General features: G+C 32.5%; 1 protein-coding gene across 2 annotated transcripts; it reads left to right on the top strand.

The window, feature by feature from the left end:
- Positions 1 to 7,827: 7,827 nt before the first annotated feature.
- On the top strand, positions 7,828 to 25,938 carry LOC18048721 (alpha,alpha-trehalose-phosphate synthase [UDP-forming] 1). 2 transcript variants are annotated; one of them, XM_024188447.1, is made up of 18 exons: positions 7,828 to 7,981; positions 15,009 to 15,458; positions 15,650 to 15,747; positions 15,921 to 16,309; positions 17,014 to 17,128; positions 17,288 to 17,389; positions 18,315 to 18,465; positions 19,428 to 19,516; positions 21,013 to 21,061; positions 21,752 to 21,852; positions 22,097 to 22,284; positions 22,940 to 23,057; positions 23,579 to 23,755; positions 23,833 to 23,955; positions 24,029 to 24,116; positions 24,212 to 24,342; positions 24,444 to 24,542; positions 25,256 to 25,938. In XM_024188447.1, exons 2-18 carry the CDS (start codon positions 15,071 to 15,073, stop codon positions 25,661 to 25,663), a joined length of 2,814 nt encoding a protein of 937 aa, XP_024044215.1. In that variant the 5' UTR covers positions 7,828 to 7,981; positions 15,009 to 15,070; the 3' UTR covers positions 25,664 to 25,938. The 2 variants fall into 2 exon arrangements, with proteins under 2 accessions (XP_024044215.1, XP_006442347.1); XM_006442284.2 differs by lacking the exon at positions 7,828 to 7,981 and adding an exon at positions 13,980 to 14,367.
- Positions 25,939 to 26,332: the final 394 nt, after the last annotated feature.

Below are 26,332 nucleotides of genomic sequence, written 5' to 3'. Positions count from 1 at the left end.
AACAATGTCTTTTTTAGTATTAGGACATGTCACTTTAAAAAATGATAGGGCATTTTATAATGTAACAGCTTTTATATCCTCATTATGATTAGCCAAAAATTTGAGAAGTTCTAGAAAGTTACCTCGGTTACTTGACTCTTCAGATTCATCATGGCCACAAAATGCAAGTCCTTGTCGTAAAAGAAATCTGACACAATCAACTAATGCTTGTAACGAGCTCGATATTCACTTCTAGTTTGATTAGAACGTTTGGAATACATTGTCTGAATATATTGCTCTTGCTTCATTAAATCTTGACAAGAACGCCAAGCATCATTGTGGACACTATTAGAGCAACCAACTTGAACTCTCAATCTTTTTGGTTTTTTCCAATTTGTAAACCCATGTTTAGTAAAAGATTCACCACCGGCTTGTTCTCCAATTTCTGGCTTGAAAAGATAACAACAAAGACAAAATGCAGCATCCTTTGCAATGCTATACTCTAACCAATTTCCATATTTATCAAACCAAGCTGAATTGAATCTCCGAGATTGTTTTCCAAAATGCCTAAGAGGAAAATTGTGAGTTTTTGGTTGACAAGGGCCATTTTGCAAATATTGTCTTCAAACTTGATCTTGGATATTTACATTGTAGTAAGAAATTAGATGTCGTAACGCAGGATCCATAAGAAGATTCAATAAATTCACCTCCACATCATTTTCTCTCATAGTTCCACATCATCATTCTTTTGTTTTTTACCACAATCATCATTTTTCTTTGAACCACTATTGTCTTTTTGTTTTGAAACATCATCATCATTTTTTTCTAAAAGTGGTGGCTCCTTTCTTTTGTAAAACCTTTCCATACCTATTTCAAAATATAAATAAAGATTATGAATATTGAGTACTTTACTTAGGCTAGTAGCACTTTTAGCATATTCCCCTATTATATAATTATATTAATGCTATAAATTAATTAACAAACAGTACAAGACATTAAAGCTAAACAAGCAAATGCTTAATTGCAATTGTTATTTTCTTAATCTAATAATATGTGTTCTTTTTCATGGAATCTACACTCAATTACATTATATTTTTCAAATATACCAATAGCCAGATGATACACTAACTAAGGGGGAAGAAAAACAACTATAACATCAATTCAACAAATAATTATATATGATTTATAAACAATAAAAAGCAAATAAAGTGTTAACTTGTACCTTAATTTTATTGAATGAAGAGATAAGGGGTTGTTTGAAATTTGGAGGAATAAATGAAAATCACTTTCCACTGTCACTATGTTTTACTTTTGGAGATGCCGAAACAAGAAGATGATTTAGGGATTTGCATATGGGTGCAAAACGTAGTGGAATTGGAGAGGGTAAAGAGTAATAAAATATTATTAATGGGTTTGTGGGCTGTTTAAAAATTTGATTAATATTAATATTTATGGGCTTGATTTTAGTTTGCAAAACCCATCTCTTTTTATTTGTTTTAAAAACTTAGAGTGTGAGAATTTAAGTATAATTATGTATTAGGGGCTTGAATATAAATTAGTGGGGGCTTAGAAAAAATTTATTAGAAATTGTTGGCAAATCAAATTCGTTAGTAAAAGATTTTTTTTTTCAATGGGGACTTAAGTCCCCACTGGTCCCAAGCTAGATCCGCCACTGAGTGTAACATTATCTTATTTTAATAAATATAATTATATTATATTTAATAAAAGAATGATAAAAAAAAAAGTGGTGAAAGTGAAAATTCACACTCCTCACTCCCACTCCAGTTAATAAACAATACTTAATGGAAGTTTTCCTTTGCATCGGGATTTAGTGACTTTTTCGAGTGGCTGGACAATTGAGGATTGACTATTAGTTGTGAGCACGTAGAAAATGGCGATCCATTATCCATCATGCTGCTGGACAATTGAGGTTACCTTGTCTTTTCACTCTGTATTATCTTTGGAAATTTCGGAACCAAAATCGTTTTGATGAGTGCTGACAATTAGTTCATTCAAATTGCTCGTTTGAAAACTCAAATTACCTTTCAACTTAATTTTCGGAGCACTTTTCCCTGGTTTTCTTGCCCATGAACTGCCAATTTATATACCTCTCAATTTAATAGTAGCCTTTGAAAAAACTCGAGTAAAAGTCATGAATAATATCATTGTTAAACCTAGCTACAAGAATCAACAATGGGTTTTGAAAATATCTTTTACTTCTCACGAGGCTTGACTAAATCATAAACACATCTGTCAACACTCAAGTTATTTGGCTGGGTAGTAAAGACTCTTTTCTGAAAATAAAATGATTTCACATGTCATAGTTAAAATTTATCATATTCTATAAATATTTATTCGTAAGTGTGGGAGACTTATGAACCACTTTATTCATAGACGATCATATTATTGCTCATGATGTTGCTCGCTGTAAACACAATACTTAATTTGTAAAATGATGTTTTTAATTTGTAGAATTATAAAACGATCGACGGCCTTGCTTGTTTCTTGGGCATAGTTCAGATTTTCGTAGTCACTTGTGTTCGAGTAAATATATAAACGAGACAGCACTTCAATTTTGATGGGTGAGATTTATCATCTCCATCCACCACAACAATAACAGCTTGAGAGTAATAAATTTGTTTGTACAAATTTTGCTAAATTTACCTAAAAGTAATTTGGGTAGACAAAAATGATTGCTGTGCTATGATAATGTAGCCATGCATCCCTATAACGTTTATAGATAATGAAGATATTGAGACTGCTTTTGTCAAATCAAAATAATTCTCATTCGGTATGATAATGTTTGTCGACCGTGATAAAAATTTAATTTATTTTTCATATATATTTATTTAAAAAAAAAAAAGGGAAATGGAACATGACAGGCTAGCTAGGTTAAAAGGTGAAGAAAATAAAGATGAGATTCGTTTCGGGGTTTGATTTTCTTTTTTTTTTTTCCAAATTACAAAATTAATTTTTATGTTTTATTTTCAATGAATCAAACCTTTTCCAAAAGAATTTATTTTTTGGGAACCGCATTCTAATAATTTAGTGATAAATTACTATAAGTTTACATTTATATACAGAAAGGATCGATCAATCTGTTATAGGCCAAATATCTAGATTGTATCATTTTACAAGGTTACCATGGATTTTTATTCTAAATTTAAGAAAACTTATAATCTAATTTAGAGCAGAAAAAAAAAGGGACCTCAAAATGTTCACTAGTTTCATGACTACCGCAAAAAAAGAGAAAAAGAAAGCAAGTAAATATATGAACTCTTGCAAATGTCCTAAGAAATCACATTAATTAGTTTCTAATTTCATTTGTACATTTTTAACTCAAAGAAAATCTAATTTCATTATTATGGCTCGTAAAAAATTTATATCTCATAATTTTATTCTCAAGAGAGCTTGAAGCTTTAGACATTCGTTGTAAAAATGTTTTTTCAATAGATATTTTTGGTAAAATAGAATAAAATTACTTTGTAGATATATAGGAAATGTTTTTAACATTGTCCCTGTATTTGGTTTTGAAAACACAACAATATTTGGTAAATAATTATTTTTACTTGTCTTTCAATTTTTTTTTAAAAATTTCTGAGTCAATAATTACTAATTATCCACTCATTTTAGAAGTTGCAAATCAAAAGCCACAGTAAACCAATACATCATTCCTTAAGATTTCGGTTTGTAAGAAATTCATAATCACTTTGTCGATAATTGGATGATAAATCTTAATTTCAAAATTAAAGTTGAAATGATAAGCATGGATAATGGAGAGAGATACATCACCAAAATGACGATGCAATTAGACGTGCATGATAACAACTTAGCTAGCAAGTAGCAACAAAGGGTAAACAACCTAAATTTATTTTATAATTTATTCGCACTACCGAATATCTAATCTTATGGTAAATGTATATATCATAAAAATATAGTCGCAAAACAATAGGAATTCTCAAACCCTCGACCTTGAGAAGTGTAAATTTGATTGAACGTTTAAACAAATCGGTTATCGTCATCTTACCCATAAAATTTCGAAACATCATTAATCCACACCAATTTTTAGTTTTTCCATTTGTTTGGTTGGCCGACTATGGTTGACTATCAATGTACATGTTTGGGTAAACATTTGTGTAATCTTTATATTTTGACTTAGATATTTACTCAGTCCCTACATTTTAAAACAATACCTTTAGATACCATTACTCTTAAATATATTACACTCTTACTCTATTTTTTCTTAGCTTTTACAATAACATCCTCACTGCAATATTCTATACATTAATTTATTCATCTATTGGAAAATTTAATTAGCAAATTAAGCAATAATTATTTACTAGTAAATTCATAAATAAATATCATTCTAAAAGAACTGATATTAATTTTATGCGCCATTGCAAAGACCTTGCTAATTATTATTTTATAAATCAATTCATACCAGCCAACTTTAAATAATGATTAATACCCTTGCAACAATCTTACTAATAACTATTTATAAGAAAATTAATTTACAAAATTAATCCTAAAAGTAAAGTAATAAAAAAAATTTACACTAATTTTTATTTTACTTTTAAGACTGATTTGATAAATTAATATTTTTTTCTTTTCATTCATATCCCCAAGAATATCATTGTAAGTGCATTATTGTAAAAACAAAAAAAAATAAGGCAACAATATAATATATTTAACAATAAGGATGTTTTAAGATATTTTTTAAAATATAAAAACTAAACAGCTATTTAAATCAAAATATAAGAATTAAATAAATATTTACCCAAATATTCATAATCAGTGATATCTCTTGTTAGATATAAAATAAGGCAATTTCTAGCTTTTTTTTTTTCTTTTTCATTCCCACCTTCTTTTGAAGATAGTATGGCAAAAGAGACAACTGACATTATATAGACCAGGCAAATTGACGGAAAGATATTGTAAAATATCTTGATCAATGATATACAATCTTTGTACGGGCAATGCGTATCAAGAAAAGCTGATAATGTCACTACATGCATCAAAACTTTAATAGTTTCTAGTGTGTAGGGGTCCAAAATTAAATTAGTTTCCTCATTCATTCTCCCAACATGTGTCTATTTCTTTCCCGATCAAAATGAAAATCAAGTTAAGAAGATTTTTTTTTTTTGGTTGACAACTAGAAAGGTCCCTCCTTTTAACTTTATTTCTTTAGTTTTTGTTTTCTATTACTTGCTTTCTACTCCTTTCTTTTCTGGTAATGAATCGACTATCTCCATCTCTGAAAAAATCAAAGTTTTCTTTTACTCCAAATTTGAAATACATACATACATATGTATGTGCGCGCCCACACACACACACACACATATCTATATAACACACACATGTTACTAGGAATTGGTATTTTAAAGTAGATTTTTAATTATCGCAAAGTTTTGAGTTCTCTCATGTGCATTGGGGAGGTTAATTTTCTTCCAATAATTTAAAAATAGTTGCAACTCAATTTCAAACCTAGATATCCGAACTACACAATCATAAAATTAATACATGAAGTTCTAATAGATGTTTGATCGAGTCCTCCCATATATTGTGAAAGATGAATTTCTTTCAAATATTTAGAAGCAACTTTATCCTATTCTAGATCTAAATATCCAAATTTCACCTTCACAAAGGCGATACGAGATTATCATAGCTTATAGAGGGACTTAACTGATAAAGCCGATAACTTTATAATTGCTGTGATATTGTGAAAATTATCAACAAAAAAAAAAAAAGAAGAGCAACTTCAATGTAAAATTGTAAATAAAGTTATAGGACAACGTAAAACTAGGCCACCCCAAGTCCCAACGTATATATAGGGAGGTGGCCACTTGATCTCTTTCTACTCTTTCCTATAAAATTTTCACCTTAACAAGTAAATCTTCAAGGGCAATTCAGCGGTACCGCCATTGCTGTTGCTTCCTTTTTAATTTAATCAAATCGAATCTCAATCTCTGTCTCTCTATGCAAATTGCAAATTGCAAAAGTTAGTGGGGGTGACTAAAGTGACTTAATGAAAATGCTAGCTTTCTGCTCCTCCTGCAAAAGTTGATAGAAAACGCACACAAACACTTATGCATATTATTATATAAGGTCACGTGACAGCCAAAAACAGTCATGACATATGAGAATGAGATCACTAAAGCTTTCTTTTTGACAAAGGTTTGCTCATGGCCATGAGTTTTTGTCTTGCGAATCAAATAAGATCCCACTAGACATGCTAGAGAATATATATATATTTTAATTATTTGATGTGATATTGATACTTTCATAATCTTTTTTTTTTCTAGATCCTTTATCTAAATATATTTTATGATCTTGTAAACTAAGAAAATGATGACAATAATGTATCTATGATCATAGTAATTAAAAATCAATTTGATAGGTTAAATAAAATCAATTTTTTTTCGTTGTTGATACTAGATGATTTGGTAATATAGCCATTTTATGTAATATTCTTAGGCATTTTCTCTCCTAATCTTCCTAGACTTTTAAAGATCTATTGACATGTGTCATTAATGAAATTAAATAACTAATATTTTGTTTTAATTAAATTTTACCTAAATAGACGTCTAAACTCATATGTGACTCTTGTCAAATTTTTTAAGTTAAATTATTTCCCTCTCAACACACATCTTGCTTATAAAAACACAGTAGCTAAAGTTTTTTTTTTTTTCGAGAAAGAAGAAATGCAAAACTTAATTCTCCTATTGGGGTAAACTTAAAATCATCTCAACTTGACCTTTTTAATTTTTTTTTAATAACACTTATTAAAACGTTAAACTGAGTTTTTGCTGAGCATTGAATTAATAGTTGTTAAGGAAGAGAAATAAAAAAATAAAAATTAAAAATAAATCTTGATCATTAATTCAGTACTCAGCACAAAAAAAGTTCAGCACTGAATCCTAATTCAAAAATAAATTAAAACAAAATCTTAGCCATTTAATTTCATTAATGACACATGTCAATGGATTCTTGAAAGTTTAGGAGGAACATGAGAGAAAATGTTTAGGAGAGGATCCGGATCCTATTTAGTGGAATTATCCTCTAACCTTATGCTAGAGAATTTACATGAGGATTCTTGGAGTAGTTTCGTCATCTACCGATTCTTTTATTTGATCTTAAGCATATTTCATCTTATGTATTGGTTTTTTTTTTCTAGTAAACTAAATGTTTTTGAATATATATATAGCTTGATCGATCTTTGATCAGTGCAATAACAATAAGTTTAACCTAATAATTGTAAATATATTTGTGCTAGTGTCTATATTTTTGTATTAATGTTAAAGTTCTTACCTAATAAATAAGACTTTACTGAAACTAGATTTTTACTAATATGATTTTATAAAGTGAAGGTTATAAATCTTAAAATTACAATTTTTTTCCAAACAAAAAAAATATTTTGAAAGTACAAATGTGGTTGCTACTCTGCATTAGCTGGAGTGGTGGATTGGTGCTCTAGACAGATAGATTCGACAAGACTCAAGAACTAGTATTTTTCCGTAAATATAAAAGGGTAGATATATCTCTTCAATTATTAGAGAATCGGTGGCTCTCTAAAGTGACTTTTTATTTGTATTATTATTATTATTATTTTATTTTATATAATGAAAATTAACTTTGTGAATATATTCTTTGAAATTATTTTAAAAAATTAAAAAAAAAAAGATTCAAAAGGAGGAACAAATTCCCTCCAAATGATTGGGTACACCGCACACACAAGAAAGCGAAGTGAAGGCAAAGCAAAACCAAAAAAATCAGCCACCCCCGCCAAAAAGGCGATGCAGACGGAACACTGTCTGCCAAGTATATAAAATTAAATCAAATTAAATTGAAGTCCTTCCCTCTTAATTTTTCTCCCCTATAAATACCCTCTTTCTTCCGCTCTACACTTCTCCCTTTAAATTCCTTCAATCTTCCTTTTGGCTCAAAACTGGTCTCCAAACTTCTTCAACGGTCCAGATTCTTCCGTCACCAACGCAACTCTCAGGTCAGCTCTCGATCATCTCCTCTCTCCCTCTAGAAGCATCTATATTTCTGTCATACGTACATTGAAAACTCAAACTTATTTGCGTCGACGTTGAATTTGATTCTGTTAATAAACGATGTATGTTGAAATTTCTTTTGTTTTTTTTTTATTTCCTTGTTTTGATCTCTATTCGATACGCTGATTTCTTTGCCGTTTTTCTGTTACTACTTCTACGGTTCTATAAAATCTTGTTTCTAGCTGTAGTGATTGGATGCTGTGAAAAGAGAAGAAAAGAAAAGAAACTGAAAAAGAAAATGATCGATTTCTGACCATCTTGTTTGTTTATTCTGTTTAAATATCGGGAAAACGCTAAGAAACTAGTGCTATGAGTTGAATTTGCTACAGGTGGAACTTTTAGTATTTCTGATTTCCATTTTGTGTTTGGATGCTGAGAAGAGAAAAGAAAATTATGAATCGATTTGATTTGAATGTGTTGTGTTATCGGCTGGATTGAATCTGTGTGTTACCGGTGAAATTTATCGTGTTGTGTGGTGTTGTTTTGATCTGCATTAGAATCTGGATGCCGTTTTCAATTTAGGCTAGATTTAGTTTTTAGTGAAAGCACGATCGTTGAGACTTATTAGGAAATTATATGGAAGTATAGTTACAGTATTTTTGGAAGATTCTAGTATGTTTTATTGACGCTTTCATCCTGATCGATTTTTTTCTATTTAAAAAAATACTGTTTGGTTGCTGAGAAAAGAAAAGAAAATTAAAACAAAATTGTAATCTCATGCTTATTGTGGTTTAAATCTCTGTAATCTCTGATTTAACTAATGAACTATACTACTAAATTTCTTCTTAGACTGTCTTAATTAGCTTAATTGTTAGGAGTCTAAAAATGCACCAAGATTTCTCTTGACTATTTGGTTATATATAAATAATTATTAATATTGCTCATTGATTGCCCATTAGAATAGCTTTTCATATGGTTGCATTACTCCTAATTCATTTTCTTATTGGTAGGCCAGAGAATCTTTCTTGATTACTTGTATGTTTTAAAAATCCTTTCAATGTAATGCACCGCTAATAATCTGTCAACTGATGTAAGCAAGTCGTGTACTCACTTTGTGATTAGGCATGTGTATTTATATACACATTATGCACCTTCTTATTGAAATTTTGATTGTGGCTTAAGGCTGAAAAGATCCATTTTATGTTGGTTTTCTAAGTCCACTTTTCTGTTGCTTCGAGCCTTTATAATTTTTCCTCATATTCTATTTTTAACTTTCCAACCTTTCTAGCTATGGTTGATTAATTCACTCATCATCCAATAATCTGATGTTCAATTTTTCTCAATGATAAAAAATTGCCGGTCATGTGCCCGTGCCCTTTACTTGGTGGCAATTATTAGCAAATTCACTCTGAGTGATGATTGAGAACTTTGAAGTCTTGTTTAGTTAATTGCTAACAAGCTAAGTAAAGCCGAGTTTGCTTGCAATTCAAGGATGCTATTTCCTTAAATTATTATCATATTAAAAAACCTTTGCCTTTTTTTGCTCATTTGCTTGTATGATTATCCTCTGTTTCCATGTGAAGATGTTTAGCTTTCCCATTTATTTGTGAAGATGATTGTTCTTGTATAAGATAGAGCAGAACTTGCTAAACTAATAAAAAGTGAATAGTATTTAGAATAGATTAAAGTTCCTGCTCAGGGACTTTTTTTGAAGTTAATTCGGTGTGCCATGTCTTAGTCCTCGTTCAAAAAAAGTGTGCTCGTTGACTTAGTACATGGCCCTTGGAGCCGGAAATAAACAACAGAAAGAAAAGAAATAGTGGAATTAGAGCTTTTCTGCACACCCATAATTTGAAGTCATATAAGATATGTGGTCCTTTTGCAACAATCCTACTTTTAAAAAAACAGCTGTGAAGTTACAAAGAATCTCATACACTTTACAGATGCTGAGGCAAAGACATTTTCTTGGGATTATGCCGTATAAATTTTTTGATATTAAATCTTTTAGAAGTGCCTGGTCCACTTTTCAAGATTCCACTTAGCTAGGGTTCACCAGGAGTGAAATTACAAATTTCTTCTTGTCAAAAAGAAACTGGCCAGATTGGACGGTTCAGATCATCTTTCTTGAGTGGACCCCCACAGATACCAACAACCATTTGTGCATGTGTGACAAATATGTGGCTTCACTGCAAATTCTCTGTCCATTGCTGTGTAGTGTAATCTTCACGGGCTCTATCTACCCCACTCTAGCCTAAGAAACTCAATGAACTCTTCCACTTGCCTTCGTATTACAGGGAAAAAACAAGCGGCTGCATGATGTGCGCAGAGCCCTTTCTGTCAGTATCTGGTTCTGTTTCCTGTGCTTTGGCCCTATTCATTCATTTAATCACATGTGTTGTGGTTCTCTTTCACTTCCCCATTATATAAGGGCAAATTGTAGTAGTTAATACAGGAGCGTATCTCATTCAAAAGATATTTAAAGAGATATTTCTTCTGCCTCTTCATTGAAGTCATTGAGGACCAGGAGCTTCCTCTCTTCCTTCAGTGCAGGCTTTCAAAGAAGTCCATTAAGGTGGAGTTTTCTTCTCTTGTCAAACTATTAGCTTGGACTATCCTTAAAACTTATAAGCATGTATCAAACATGTTAAATAGAACTGTAGCAAGTCATTTTCTAATTTCCACTCCAAGGCCTTAAATCTAGAAGATAAGCAGTGGATTCAGATTAGTAGTGGATTTCAGCTAGGAAAATTGCGTCTTAACTTGCACTTGGTCTGTCTCTTTGATGTTTTTACTTTTTGATCAACATCTATTGGGTGGAAATAGGTTGTGTCAAAAGAAAGAAATTAATCAAGTTGAAAATTGTGAGGCTTGATAAACGCTTGCTTTCCCCATGTGTTTCTCCTGCCACAGACCAAATTCCTCTCTAGTGCCGGCAATTTTTTGTGCAGTTTGGTACCACCAATGGGCGCACTTAAGTAGCTACCAACTTGCCATGACATAGTGTAGAATGATTGTTTCTACGACTTTGGTAATAAACTTCATAGACAGCTTTTCTTTCTGGCTTCATCCTCAGATAAATTTTGAGATGCATTACTTCATGGCTGTCCCTGTCGACGAGAGAATCTTGTGTTGGACTACGGACTTATTATACAGTAGATCTAACGGGTCTCAGCCTCATAAGTGGATCTTATAAATTAAATAATATAATATTATATTATTCAAAATAAAAAATTATGAATCCCATAACGGCGCTATGAAATTTATCAAATGACAAGTCGCTGGCGGACGGATACACCAACTTAACAGGCTAAGGTAGTGCACTTGTTCTGCACAAGTTTTTTTTCTCGTTAATTATATATATTACTTTTATTAGTTGATTTAATTTATAGGAATTAATTTTAGGGTTTAGTTACCTTATATAATTACTCTTTTACAATCGTTTAATAAAAATTTAACGGTTGTGGAAATAATAAAATTTTGTTATTTTATATTTCTATAGTCGTTGGATTTGTATCAACCGATTGTGAAAGAATTATGTACTTTACATAATTATATAAGGTAACAAGATCTTTAATTTTATTCAGGATAAAAATATGTTTAGTTCCTATATTTTGAGATTAATCTATGTTTAGTCTTTATATTAATATGTATATTTTACTTTTAATTTGTCTTTTGGGATTAAATTAGTAATTTAATTTTTTTATATGTCAAAAAAATATTGTAAGAGAGTAATATTATAAAAATAAATAAATAAATAAAAAATAACGATAAAATTGTTAATAGTTTAACAATAAAAATATTTTTAAAATATTTTTAATATAGAGAATAAATAAATACTAATATAAAAATATAAAGAAAAATAGACTTTTATTGGATGTAGGTTGTGTTGTAAAAACCTTTTGTGCACACATGGGCGCACAAGAAATTAAGTTGGGTGCGGCGAGATAAATAATAATAAAAAATTATTGAGAAATGTTGGAAAACGTGGAAAAGATTTGGTTGTCAGAAAATAATAATAAATTAATCATCTGTGGTACGCTCGCAAGCCTTCTGGAGGTGGTCAGAGTTGCCCAGCGTCAGCCCATGTGTTCATTTACCAAATATGGTTGTGCTACAGTTGTGTGAATATTGCACTAGTTTTAGGAAGAATAATAACAACGGACACATAATACGTTCTCTCAAAACACTATTTAGAGTGAATAAGTTTGCAACATAAAAAATTCTTAAATGATCTTTGCGGTGGTAATATCCAGAATCCTTTTAGTTTGGCTTATTGAGTCGCTGGGGTACGTTCATGCGTTGCTTGTATGTTGTATATTTTTGGACTTATTTGATGTTTAGGACATCAGTTAGGATGATAGTGGTGTATAGTTTTGTATTTTTTTTTGGGTTATTTAAAAAATTTTAATTGAGCAAAATCTAATGGTCAAAGGAGTCAAATGGGTGGGAGTATGTAAATTCAAAGTCGCAGCGGACCTAGATAATAAAATTACAAAGAAAAAGAGAAGTGATTTTAATATTAACTTTTGAAAACACGAGACACTGGTGGAAGGATTAGAAAAATTTCTAATAACTTTTAATTAAGAAAATTAGATATTTTACTTTGGCTGCGTCAATAAGAACAAATAGAGAGTGTTATAAATGTAATCTCACCATTTACCACTCCTTGACTATTTTCATATGGGACACACGTTTGTACAACTCAGAGATATAGATGACAACGACAGTGTCAATAAATCAATAATATTGTGTATGGAGATGATAGATGTAAGCTGTAAACGCATTCAATTCTGATTGAAATTTGACAAACTAACAATAACATGCCGGTAATAATACTAAATAATTGCATGATGTAATTAACATGATAGTGGTGTTTTTTTTAAAATTAAAATTCCCTTATTTTATCACATTCTTATTTAATACTTTTTTAATATTAGAGGTCTTGATAATGATGTAACTTTTAAAATAATTATTATTAGTTGTACTATAAAAATAATCAACTATAATAAAAATTAATTAAATATTTAGTAAAATTTATTTTTAAAGTAGTATGAGTTTTAAAAATATTCGTATGTATTTAATAAATTTTATTGTTAAATTGCTATAAGGTAAATGAATTGGATATAACATTGAATAAAATTTATTTAAACGTTTATAAATATGCATATAAACTATTTTTATTGTGTACATATAATAATTGATAATTAAAATAAATATTTTATATTATTAATTTTATTTTTTTATTTTCTTATCTCTGGCAATAATAATAATAATAATAATAATAATCTCTTTAAAATTAATGATTTATTTTTTAGTTAATAAAGATAGTTTTTTAGATTGTTATAATATATATGGGGAGATATATAAAATTGTATTAAGTGTAAAATTATTTCTCAAAATTAAATTTTGAAAAATTATTCCGTGCTTTCTTTTTAAATCTATTGTAGGATAAAGTGATTAGATTTTAATTTTTAAAATTATTTTTAAACTTCTCAAAAATAATCCAAATGGACCTTAAATTATGTTAATTCGAAATTTAAGAGTCCGATGGAGCAAACGAGACAAAACAGACCATGCTTTTAAGGCTTTTCTAGAAATTGATTGTCCTAATAATCTTTCTTTTTTTTGATAAATTCCATTAAAATGATTTATTACCGTCAATAAAAGAGGGTAAAAAGAAATATACTTTATCCAACACCACCTAATAACTCTCATTAACTATCATATAATATGGTTAAGACTGATTAAAAAGGAAAGAAAACCTCTAACCGAAATTATGGGCTTTAATAGAAAAATAAATAAAAAAATAAAAAAATCACTTGAAGTTGCAAAAATAAGCTTAAGCAGCTAACAACTAACCAAATATGGATACTGTGAATACTAATGGATGCGGCATTAAAATCATTTTAATTTAATCATTCGTTAATGATATTAAATTATTAATTAATTCAGTAGTTCATTAGTTGCTGTCTTGCCGATACTGCGTGGCAAACATATCCTAGGTATCATTCCGGCTTTTCCAAGCCCTCAGGGATTGAAGACTACTTTTTCTTTTGGGTGGAAAAATTAATTGATTTCCATTTATCTTTTCAACACCAATCTTTTGGTTTATTTGCATGGCTGTAAGGCTTTATGTACCCTCTAAAGCTTACACGAGGGTCTCGTTGTTCCCTCTCTTTTTTTCATCTTTTCCTCTCACTGTGATAATTTTCTGCCACCCGGAATCTGGTGGTTTCTCTGTACCATTCACTCCTCCCTTTCTTCTTCTCTTCTCACTCTAACTCGGTGGCTCAATGTCAAAAACCCATTAGCCATCTTATGAACTAACCTACATGTAATCTTTTGTTTTGCTTGAAGGGTCTTGTGCTCTTCTCTTGAGTGCTTCTTGGAGGTGGGTTTCGTATATATGCTTTGTTTTTTGAGTTATCATGTCTTTTTCTCTTGCTTGTGGATCTTGAACCATACAAATAATGTTTTTCAAGTTGAACTCACTCACTGAACTTTCTGTAGTTTTCTTTTCCTGCAATGTGTGTGCCTTTTTCTCTAATTAAATGAATCTTGGACTAACAGATAAAGCAGAGACCTCTGTTTTTTTATCTCAGAAACAACTCGGCCATCTATCTGTCTGCATTTTCTCTGATCTTTTTTAGATACTAGTGTTACTAATGCGTCTCCAAATCCAAGATTGTGAATGTGGGTTGGCAGTTTTGGCTTATGCAACCAGGATTCTATGGTATACTATGTTTTGTTGCCTCATGCAAATCTGTGGATCTCATTCTCTTCATTATCTTTTTAGTTGTGACCTCTTGTCATTTTTGTTTGTATTATGTTTGGCGCACATACTTTAGATAATTTATTCGTTTTCATTTTAGAGATGTCAAGAATTTTCAATTAGAGTAGAAATGTGATTACTATTTGTTTCAAAGCAAATGGTGTGAAAATTTGTGCTGGTAATGTCTAATCTGCAGCATCCGGAGTTTTTTGTTGCTCACTTTAATTGCTGAAGACTTAATTTATGTTGAACATATGTAGGACACAGAATTGTTTTGAGAACTCATAAATTTGGTATTGGAGGTTGGTTCTAGAGTGAGCATATGCCTGGAAACAGCTACAACAGTAATTCGTCCAATATTCCACCTGACCGTGTCACACGGCTCGTAAGAGAGAAGATAGAAAGAGATTTAAGGAAAAGCAGCAGGGCTTCCCACCCTAATGATGTGACTGATAATGGGGGGCGGGAGGTATTTGAGGATGAACAGCGCTTAAGAGATGGTGACAACTTGGGGCCTTCCATTGTTGATGAAGACTTGGAAGGGCCTGCAAGTACACCAAATGAGGGATGTGAAAGGCTAGATGGAAGGACTTTCAGCAGACAACGACTGCTGGTGGTGGCCAATAGGCTCCCTGTGTCTGCTATAAGGAGAGGTGAGGACTCATGGTCTCTTGAGATTAGTGCTGGCGGTTTGGTCAGTGCCCTTCTTGGTAAGTGGTTTTCAGAGTAGCATTTTGTGTGTTTGTCTCATTAAATCCTTGTTTTGTTTCATCCCATTTCGTTTTAATTAGAATATGTAAGTAGTTGAGATTCTTTAATGTTTTAGATTTTTTAACTTTCTTCTATGTTGTATTCATCTGAAACGAATCTCCATATTGGACTATGGATAAATTGTTTGAAGGTGTGAAGGAATTTGAGGCGAGATGGATTGGGTGGGCTGGTGTAAATGTCCCAGATGAGATTGGACAAAAAGCACTTACTAAAGCTTTGGCTGAAAAGGTAGAAAGTTTTTCTTCTCCAAAATCATTTTGTGATTTAATCTGTTCATGTGCATAGTTGCATAACTCTGAGATTGTTAACTTTATTATGTGATTTGTGACGTCAATATTTAGCTATATATGATAAATGTGTTGAGTGCTTGGACCAACTAATGTTTTTGGCATCTCTTGCAGAGGTGTATTCCTGTATTCCTTGATGAAGACATCGTTCATCAATACTATAATGGGTATTGCAACAACATCTTGTGGCCTCTTTTTCATTACCTTGGACTTCCGCAAGAAGACCGCCTGGCCACCACCAGAAGTTTCCAGTCTCAGTTTGCTGCATATATTAAGGCTAATCAAATGTTTGCTGATGTGGTAAACAAACACTATAAGGATGGAGATGTTGTGTGGTGTCATGACTACCATCTCATGTTCCTTCCAAAATGCCTAAAGGAGTACAACAGTGACATGAAAGTTGGTTGGTTTCTCCACACACCTTTCCCTTCTTCTGAAATCCATAGGACGCTGCCATCTCGATCTGATCTACTTCGTGCAGTTCTAGCTGCTGATTTGGTTGGGTGAGTTTTTGTCCTATTCTGCCTGAAACTGTTGCATGTCATCCTACTGCCGGGTTTTAGTCAGTAACTAAATTTGCATGCCTTGGGTGTTTCTTTTTGACTGTTAGTTATTAACTGGATAAGCCTTACATCAGATGAATGGTATACTTTAATAATGTAAACATCCATAGGAATAACTATTTTACTCCCAATTTTGGTGCATAGTGTGATTGTTTGTGTTAGGTCTAACAATTTAAGCAAATCTAGTGGATGCAGAAAAAGGCAGTGTTTTCCTTCTCTGGGTTCTCGTATGTTATAAATTCTGCTTTAATCTGTTTATTTATTCATAACCCTCTGATAACTTGAAAGTTATGTTGCTTCCCATGCTTTTTCCAACTGAGGTCTAGTGTTAAATTAGGACTTTTACTTAGACATTTTCCTTAACTTAGGGTGCTGTATGATTTGAATAGAAGATCATGCTGGTCTCAAAATGGTATTTTGAAAGAATTCTTTGTGATTTACATAAAATAAAGGGAAAGGAGCTGACTCTTATGTTGGAATAGCAGCTAAAATTAGATTGACTTTACTTTCATGCTTTGGCAACTTGGCTTTTATAGAACAAATTTTAATATTCCCTTATGCCAAATTCATTCTCATGGTAGTGATTTGATCAATTTGCATTATTTTGTCACTCGTGAATATGTTTTCCCCCTTTTGTCCTGCAGTTTTCATACCTATGACTATGCAAGGCATTTTGTTAGTGCTTGTACTCGTATTCTTGGATTTGAGGGCACACCCGAAGGAGTTGAGGACCAAGGGAGACTAACTCGAGTTGCTGCGGTATAGTAGACTTGAACTGCATATTTGGTTGTTTCTCTATACGTTTAGTTCTTCAAATCTTGTTAATTTTTCCATTGCTCTAAAATATTAGTTGAACACATCACCTTTGAACCTTCTTATATATATATTCTGGTTATTTTGTTTCCTTGAAAACGTCAGTTTCCTATTGGAATAGACTCAGAACGGTTCATTCGGGCACTAGAGATTCATCCAGTCCAGGTTCACATCAAAGAATTACAAGAAACATTTGCTGGTCGGAAGGTAGATTTTGTTTTACTTTATGGTGCTGTTAGTTGCCTGTCAATTTAGTGGCAGTTTTTTTTTTCTTTTTCTGATATGAAACAAAGAATTTAGTATTAATGAGAACAATAATTACAAAATGTGAACAAGGAGTCCACAAAGAAAACCCCAACCCCCCCCCCCCCCCCCCAAAAAAAAAGATCACTAAATGATCTATTCAGTTGAGAGCTAATCAGATGACAGAACTTTCAAAAGTTGATTATTGCTTACATCTAAGTGTATTTATGCAATTGCAAGGTTTGGAATTGTATGACCAACGTCTGACAATTCTCAAATTATTGACAATATGATGCACAATAAGTAAAAAATAAAACAGTGATGCCTTTTCCTATCATCTATTCTGTTTTCTTTGTCTTCCCTCTCTCTGTTCAGTTTCACTCTATTTCCTTTCTCTATTCTGTTTTTTGTCCTTCTCCATCTTGTTCTCACTATTCTGTTTCTTCTATTTTAAATCTCTATTTCGGAATCTCTTCTCTTCCATTTCTACCAATCTATATTCTTGTATTTTGTCAGTCATACTTCAAAACATGGTACAATTTAATTGTATTACTAAGATATCATATATGTTTAATGCTCCCTCCTTTATTCTTGTAAAATTTGATAGAGACATTGCTTTAAAAGCATTCAATATCACTTGTGTAACTATTTCCTTAATCATATATTTGATCTTATGTAGAGTTTTTTCTTAATAGCTGTTAAAGCTTTCGCTTTGCACTTTTTCCTCGTTTGCAAAGTGCCCTATTTACTTGTGCATGAAAAGAAGTTCATGCTTCTTGTTAATCATCACATTCTGCTGGGCCTGTTTTTCAAGCATACAATTTAAAATCTTTGACAGCACTTGCAACTTTTGTCTAAATTACTTACTTTAACTGATCTGAGTTGACAGGTAATGTTAGGTGTTGATCGCCTTGATATGATTAAAGGAATTCCACAAAAGTTACTGGCTTTTGAAAAGTTCCTCGAGGAAAATTCTGATTGGCGTGGCAAAGTTGTTTTGCTTCAGATTGCAGTGCCAACAAGAACGGATGTTCCTGAATGTATGTTCCTTCTGTGTGTGCTGCTTCTTGTTACAAATATTTCTCTGCATGTTATTATTATTATTTTATTTATTTATTTATTTTTTGTTACTAAAATAGGATAATTGAAGATTGTTTTACTTTTTGTGAGCTGGATGGTGCATGTTGCTTGAGTGATAAATTTCTTGGCTAATATAAGTTTCAAAAAACAATGGTATAGATGTAAAAGTTGATCCTCAGTATGGTTGCCATGCCTTGTAGACAAGACAGCTCAACTTTGTGATTCCCAAGTCAAGATATACAGCTCAACTCTGTGATTCTCATGTCAAGATATACTGACTAATTCTATGATTTTCAGTTTTCTATGTGTGGGGCATATTCCATGGAGTTGGATGCAGCACGTGGACTGATTATGAATCCATATGTTTTTCTGAACTTTCAGTTTTCATCAAACTTACAGTTTCTGTATAATCCATTTCCTAAATTGCATCATTTTGATTGATAACATGCTCCGATTTCTGTTTCCTTTAACACGAATTTCAAATTGGACAGTTTGAAAACATAGACTGTGAGAGATGAAAAAATATATCAAGTGCAATTATTAGTATAGGCCCTCAGTTTCTATTTGGGTGATCCGCATTCCTTGTGAAATTTACCATGATGGAACTATAATTTGGTGACATTTATATTGAAACATTTGTACCACTCTTTTCTTCCCAGTTATCTTTTCCCTACTTTCATTACTAGGATATCTTATAATATGTTATTTATTGGATAAAGTGCAACAAAGAATTACATCAGTGATTTAGGGTTATTGACAATACATGAATTTGTTATGGCTGACATGTAAATGCCTGAATACAGACTTTTCTCGTGCTTGCACAGAGTAGATCCCTCAGCTTTGCCCCTTTAATTACATAATGCTTTGATCTTTGATAATTGATAGGATATATCAATTTGATTTTGTTTTTGTATATTCTCAGATCAAAGACTTACGAGCCAGGTTCATGAAATTGTTGGACGCATTAATGGCCGATTTGGAACACTGACTGCTGTTCCAATACATCACCTGGTCTGTCTTTGACTTCCTAAATTGAGAAATCCATGAGATGATTGATGCATTTTCTTTCTCTGAGCTCAATGAATACAGTTAAATTGGAGGTCTTGGCTTATACTCTATTCAGCTTTATTTGGATATTTATCTAGTAACCCTTATCGGACACAAGTATTTGTTAGAAGAATTAGAAGAGACTCAAAGTTGACTATGTGACAGGTGTGAGGGAAGGGAGAGCAATATCTTGACAAAAGGAAAGATAAAATAGGTCTCAACCTTTTTTAATACAAACTAGGTACATTTTATACCCTTCTAAGTTAACTGGCAGACCAATGACTTGGTTAAGGTCTCTAACTCGTAAAATTACCATGTATTGCGAGGAAATGAAAATTTCCTGGATAATCTGTGTTTTATGTTATTACCTAGACTGTTATCAATTTCTATATTGATGGCCACTCAGTAAATCGTTTACGTCGTTGGGGGAAAAGGAAATAAATTTTTACAATATCATAAGGGCAAAAGAGCATCATGGAGGTCAAAATTACTTTTTAGATATAGCTAGCCCGACATTAAAGATCCAAATATGATCAAATGGTGCCTCCCTGAAGTAATTTGAGATTAAGGTTTTCTTAGATTGTACTTGTTGCATCATGGAGGTCAAAATTACTTTTTAGATATAGCTAGACCGACATTAAAGATTCAAATATGAGCAAATGGTGCCTTCCTGAAGTAATTTGAGATAAAGGTTTTGTTAGATTGTACTTGTTGGAAGACTAAGTTCCAGCAATTTGAGACCTGCAACAGTGGTACCCTTACCGGCCAAGTGGTTTTCCAGCAGCTTTATTTAGCTGGCCACCCAAGTTTGAAACCAGGGGATTGTATAGGTTAGAAAATTGATTTGTACTTTGTCCATCCCTCTACCTCAAACATTGTAATAATTCAAAAAAATTGGAATGTTAAAAATTGAAGTATTCAAGAACTACTTTTCCTGAAAAAATTCAGTCTCTAGACGTTTTTTTTTAAAAAATTTTTCCAATTTTATATGACGGATTATTTAACATGCTAATCAAGTAAGATGGAGTTGCTAGGCTGGAAATTTAATGTAGCTTATAGATGTTAGCAGGTCAAAGCATATATCACTTAGTTTTCCAATATGCAAATTGGAAAATAATCGAAAGAACCTTGTTAATTCTACTTGTCAACAATCCATATTTGTGTGCTGGTTTTCATTGTCCAAAGAAACTTCTAGCATCTCTTGTTGTCAATGTTACTGCTTTACTGCTTGCCCAGAATCATATTGTACATACCCTCTTCGAAATAAAAGAGAATGCCACCTTTATTGACTGAATAGTCCAAAAGAGTTGATTATCTTTGTTTGAAACCATGTAGGATGAAACATTGTACTTGAAGATCCTTCTGATGGTCTTACGCCAGGATCATATATAAATAAATTTAGCATGCCAATTTTATCAGCAGTTAAAAGTTCTTAATGGAATTTTCTTCCTTTTTCACAGGATCGTTCTCTTGATTTCCCTGCATTGTGTGCATTATATGCTGTTACTGGTAACTTTCTTGCTCTGACTTTTAGATTCTATAACTTTTCTTAATTTCCGTGATCTCTGGCATCCATAAAGGCCTTTATTCTTTTACACTTCTAGTCATTTGTGTATTATAAGTTTGAGTGGTGATTGATTATGGTATTTTGAAAATGTCTTTTCTATATTTTGAATGCAAGCAAATATCTTTTCTGTATTAGTATCCTTTGAAGCAACAAAAACAGTAAGACATACTAAACAGTAGCTGACGAGGAGTGCAAGTACACCCTTTTCTTTCCCTTCCATGTTGAGTGGTCTCAAAGACAAATACTCAACATGGATGTTAGGGACTATAATTCTGAATCTTTTTCTTTAGTTTTTATTTTCTCATATTCCTTTCTCTTTTTCTTTCTGTTTTTAGTTCGAACTGCCTTGTAGCTGCCTAATGTTATAAGTAATATTTTACTGAAATTTATATACCTTTGCAGTATATTTTTGAATTAGCTGATGAATTTAAGTCATCCAAGATGTTAAAAGAACTTTTAAAAATGTATTGTTGTTAATGGAATAAAGGCACCTGCATCTAGTGTTTTGTCACAATTTTTAAATTATCGCTAGTGCACTTTTGCAGATTATTGTTGCTTCTGTTGGAAAATGGATTCTTTGAGTTTACTACTGATGTAGTTTATTTCCCTTCCTTTTTTATGTTTTTCCTCAGATGTAGCACTTGTAACATCTTTAAGGGATGGAATGAATCTTGTCAGCTATGAGTTTGTGGCATGCCAAGACCTTAAGAAAGGGGTTCTCATTCTCAGTGAAGTAATTTCTCATGGTTCATAATTGTTATGCTTGATTCTAGTCTGTCCACACAAATTTAATGTCATAAATTGAAAAGAGATTTTACATAGGTTACAGCAGTCTGTCTTCATATGTTATGCATGGATTATGTCATAGTCTAACCGAGCCTGCATCAACTTCTTAAAGACACTTTGATATTCCACAGTACTAAAAAAATGGAAATCTTGTGAATTAAAAATTTGTACTCTCATGATCTATTTTGTAGTTCGCTGGTGCTGCACAATCTCTGGGTGCTGGAGCAATCCTTGTGAACCCTTGGAATATAACAGAGGTGGCAAATGCAATTGCCCGGGCACTAAATATGTCACCTGAAGAGAGAGAAAAGCGACATCGGCATAATTTTACACATGTAACGACTCATACTGCTCAAGAATGGGCTGAAACCTTTGTGAGGTATGCATACAATGTTGCCATGATATACTCTGTGTTGTGAAACTGAAGACGCTTGCACCTTTTTGTCTTAAGCATTTCATGATACTTGTGTCATGCTTTTCTTGACTGAACATTTTAAGATTCCTTTCGGTCTCTTCTTTACGTGTTACATATTAAGCATTGGAGTAATGCTCCATAGCAGCTTCTAGTGGGGACATTAGCACTGAAAGCATTGAATACTTGTCAGAAATTTTATTGTTCTTTGTGATCTGAAACATCTGTTCTTTAACTATGCCACTATTTCTGCTCCAGTAGTTGAAGCAACATGAATTTACAATTTGATGTGTGGGAGTTCTAAATCCTATCTTCTTTGAAAGTATGGATAAAGATAAGTGTCCTTGATATATCTCACGAGAAGTTGTCTTTGGCATTTGATGAAATCTATTTTATGGTTTTACACAAAAAATAAAATCAGAAGCTCAATTTAATATTGATATGTGTGATAGTACATTTCTGAATAATATTGGTTGTGTTTATGGATAAGTAGCTTTAAAAATGGCCTTTTGGTTTCTTGTCTATTTGTTTTTTGGTTTCAAATATGCCAATTATACAAATGATACACAGGGAGTTTTTCACCATTCTTAAAGATTTGAGTTTTTATATAATTGCTTTGCAGTGAACTGAATGACACAGTTGTTGAGGCGCAACTAAGGATAAAACAAGTCCCACCTAGCCTTCGAGAAGCAGACTCCATTGAACGTTATTTGCGTTCCAATAATCGTTTGCTCATACTGGTATGCTTTATTTGGTTCTGAAACCTATGAGTTACTGGAATTTCCCATGGTTGAGTGATAACATTCAAAATTTTGAAGAGTTGTTCTCTTAATTGGATATTCATAGTACTCATATGTGATGTATGTTAAGCATGTACAGCTTGTTAAGTCGTCATTAAAGTAATAGAAAACTGCGAAGGAATTGAACATGCATTCTAGATTATGCAAGTGAGTGAATACTTGTCATTATCTAGTACAATGTAAAAAGATAGTGTAGAATTTGTATTTGTAAACATAAGACAAATGAATTTGGCTTGGTAAAATTTCATGACTTGTTAATCTAATCCAAACCCATTTGAACATTTGGATGTCATTCTCAATTTATTAGCATTACGAGAAATTTTAATGCAGTTTCATTAGACAAAGATTTGTGTATTTGACAAACTTTAGAGTTGTATTGCTGTTAGATGATGCTTTTATTTCATTGTTTGGCATGATTCTAATTTCTTTTTGGTCCTTTGTTTGAAATCCATCTCATCCAGGGTTTCAATGCAACATTAACTGAACCTGTGGACACTCCTGGGAGAAGAGGGGATCAAATTAGAGAAATGGAACTAAAACTGCATCCAGATCTAAAACAACCACTAAATGCACTTTGCCATGATCCAAAGACAACAATTGTTGTCCTTAGTGGGAGTGACAGAAATGTCCTGGATAAAGTACTGGATCTGGTTCTATTCATCTTCTTTTCTGGCCTTCTTATATCCACTTCTTAATAAATTGTACCCTTTTACAGAACTTTCGAGAGTACAATCTTTGGTTGGCAGCAGAAAATGGGATGTTTTTACGCTGTACCACAGGAAAATGGATGACCACAATGCCAGAGCATTTAAATATGGAATGGGTCGACAGTCTTAAGGTGTCTATATTACTGTAACAATTCTTTGTAATTCTCTCATCTGGCCTCTAAGCTTATGATGGTATTTTTTCAGCATGTTTTTGAGTATTTCACTGAACGAACACCGAGATCACATTTTGAACAGCGTGAAACATCCCTAGTTTGGAATTACAAATATGCAGGTACTTTATTATTTGGACATTGTTTCTGTCCAAGCTATTTCTACCTTTCCATTGGTCCCTCACCACTTTGCCTTCTCATATTATTATGGTTTTAGATGTTGAATTTGGAAGAATTCAGGCAAGAGATATGTTGCAGCATCTCTGGACAGGCCCAATCTCTAATGCATCTGTTGAAGTTGTTCAAGGAAGCAAGTCTGTAGAGGTGCGAGCAGTTGGTGTTACGAAGGTGATTAGCATTTAACTATACCTGTACATTTTCATATTGTTTTCATTGCATTGGTTGGTTCTACAGATGCTATCTTATGTGAAAGCTTCATATTCATTCAGGGTGCAGCAATTGATCGTATTTTGGCAGAGATAGTTCATAGTAAGAAGATGAAAACAGCAATCGACTATGTGCTGTGTATTGGACATTTTCTGGGGAAGGTACTACTCACTCAATTTTTAATACAAGTAGGTTCTTCAATCAATTCACTTCAAAAAAAAAAAAAAAAAAGAAAGGTTCATCTATTATTTGGAATATTCTTAAGATTTTCATACTGTGGTGTTCAATATTAATGCTCTTCAAACTTATAGACGAGTCTTTCAGAGTCCTTTTTTAGAAAACTCCCAGATAAAAGCTACATTACAATGTGAAAGCACTTTCTAAAGGCGCTTATCATTGCTTTCTCGAATGGTATTTTTTTTTTTTTGGGTGTAAATCAAAGAACATTTTGCAGAAAATCATTTATCAACTGCATTAGAACAACCATTAGGAAAGCAGCAACCCAGATGGAAGAAAATGGACTAGAACAATCGTTCTAATTAACAGCGAACTTCAACCTGTGTTTATTTCCGTCCCCACCAAGATAGAGACAAAGAACATGTAATCTGCAAGGAAAAAGGACGAGGATAGTGAGCCACTAGGTGATTTTGTTGAGATATTGTCCAAATGGGATGTCTCTACCAAGTATAAACAATTTCCCCTAGCTATCATCTCTAAAGAGGAGTTACTTTGTCTTGTTATGAGTTGATATACTGGAATGATAAGTAATTTAATCCTTGGTAGTCGAATTGCAGAATTGTAATTTGCCTTTGCAATTCCTCATGCAAACAATCAGCACAGTCAGACTTGACAGTTCATTTCTTCATTACCTCAGGATGAAGATGTGTATGCGTTTTTTGAGCCAGAACTACCTGATGATGGCCCGGGCATTCCAAGAACCAGACCAACAGATGCAATAAAGGTACCAGGGGAGCGAAGACAAGCATTGAAGGTAGCAAGTAGAGGCAGCTCAAAGATATCTCAAGGTAAGACGCAGCGACCTGCCCAAGCTCCCGAGAAAAAAACCCCGAATCACAACTGTACTAATGTACGGCAGCCATCATCGGATAAGACGTCCTACAATGTGCTTGATCTCAATAAAGAGAACTACTTCTCCTGTGCTGTGGGGCGACCTCGTACAAATGCCCGGTTTCTACTTCAGTCATCGGATGAGGTCGTCTCATTTCTAAAGAAGCTAGCTGACGCATCGTCGTCACATGAAGCACACAATGGTCCAACTTAAGAAACGTTTTCAGCTTGCATGCTTGCGACGTTGCATCTGATTCGTAGGCGCAAGAACCAAGCCCAAATTGAAGGTACAGAGAGAGATGACAGATGCGTCCCCTGCTTACTGGGACATGAATCTACACATGTTTCATAGAGATAGGATATTAAATGACTCGAAATGGTTGTGTGATACAAAGCTTAGTTCTTGTATGACACAGGTTAATAGAAAGAATCTGGACCACAGGGATGTTCTTCATTGAAAGATCCATTAAGAAAAAAAAAAAAATTGTTAGCACCTATTGATGCTTCAAGTTTTTTACTTTATTTTTTTTTTTTTTTTTTTTTTTTTTTGCATAATTTTCATAAATTGTAATACTTTCTAAAACTCAGTCGGAACAAGTACTCTACACTGCGAATACACTTAAAAAGAATTTGTAGGAGCAGTAGGTATTTTATGAATTGTAGTGTATATTGATTGAAGACGTGAAGATGGCACGAAACACGTTATCAAATGTTGAAGATCAAATCATTGGCCCCACAACACGCTATCTACCTTCCTTGGAACTCTTTTCTCTCAAAAAGAGAACTTAGGAATGGTTGCTAAAAGGGGATCTTCATGGTCCATTCTGTCGGTGTTTTGGGTTCTCTTATATTTAGTGAGAACAACGATAGGTGGGTGTTGGTG

The sequence above is a fragment of the Citrus clementina genome, unplaced genomic scaffold (assembly GCF_000493195.1).
Source record: "Citrus clementina cultivar Clemenules unplaced genomic scaffold, Citrus_clementina_v1.0 scaffold_3, whole genome shotgun sequence".
Lineage (NCBI taxonomy): Eukaryota > Viridiplantae > Streptophyta > Magnoliopsida > Sapindales > Rutaceae > Citrus > Citrus x clementina.
The sequence above is the reverse complement of the archived record's forward strand: the minus strand, read 5'-3'. Positions and strand labels throughout refer to the sequence as shown.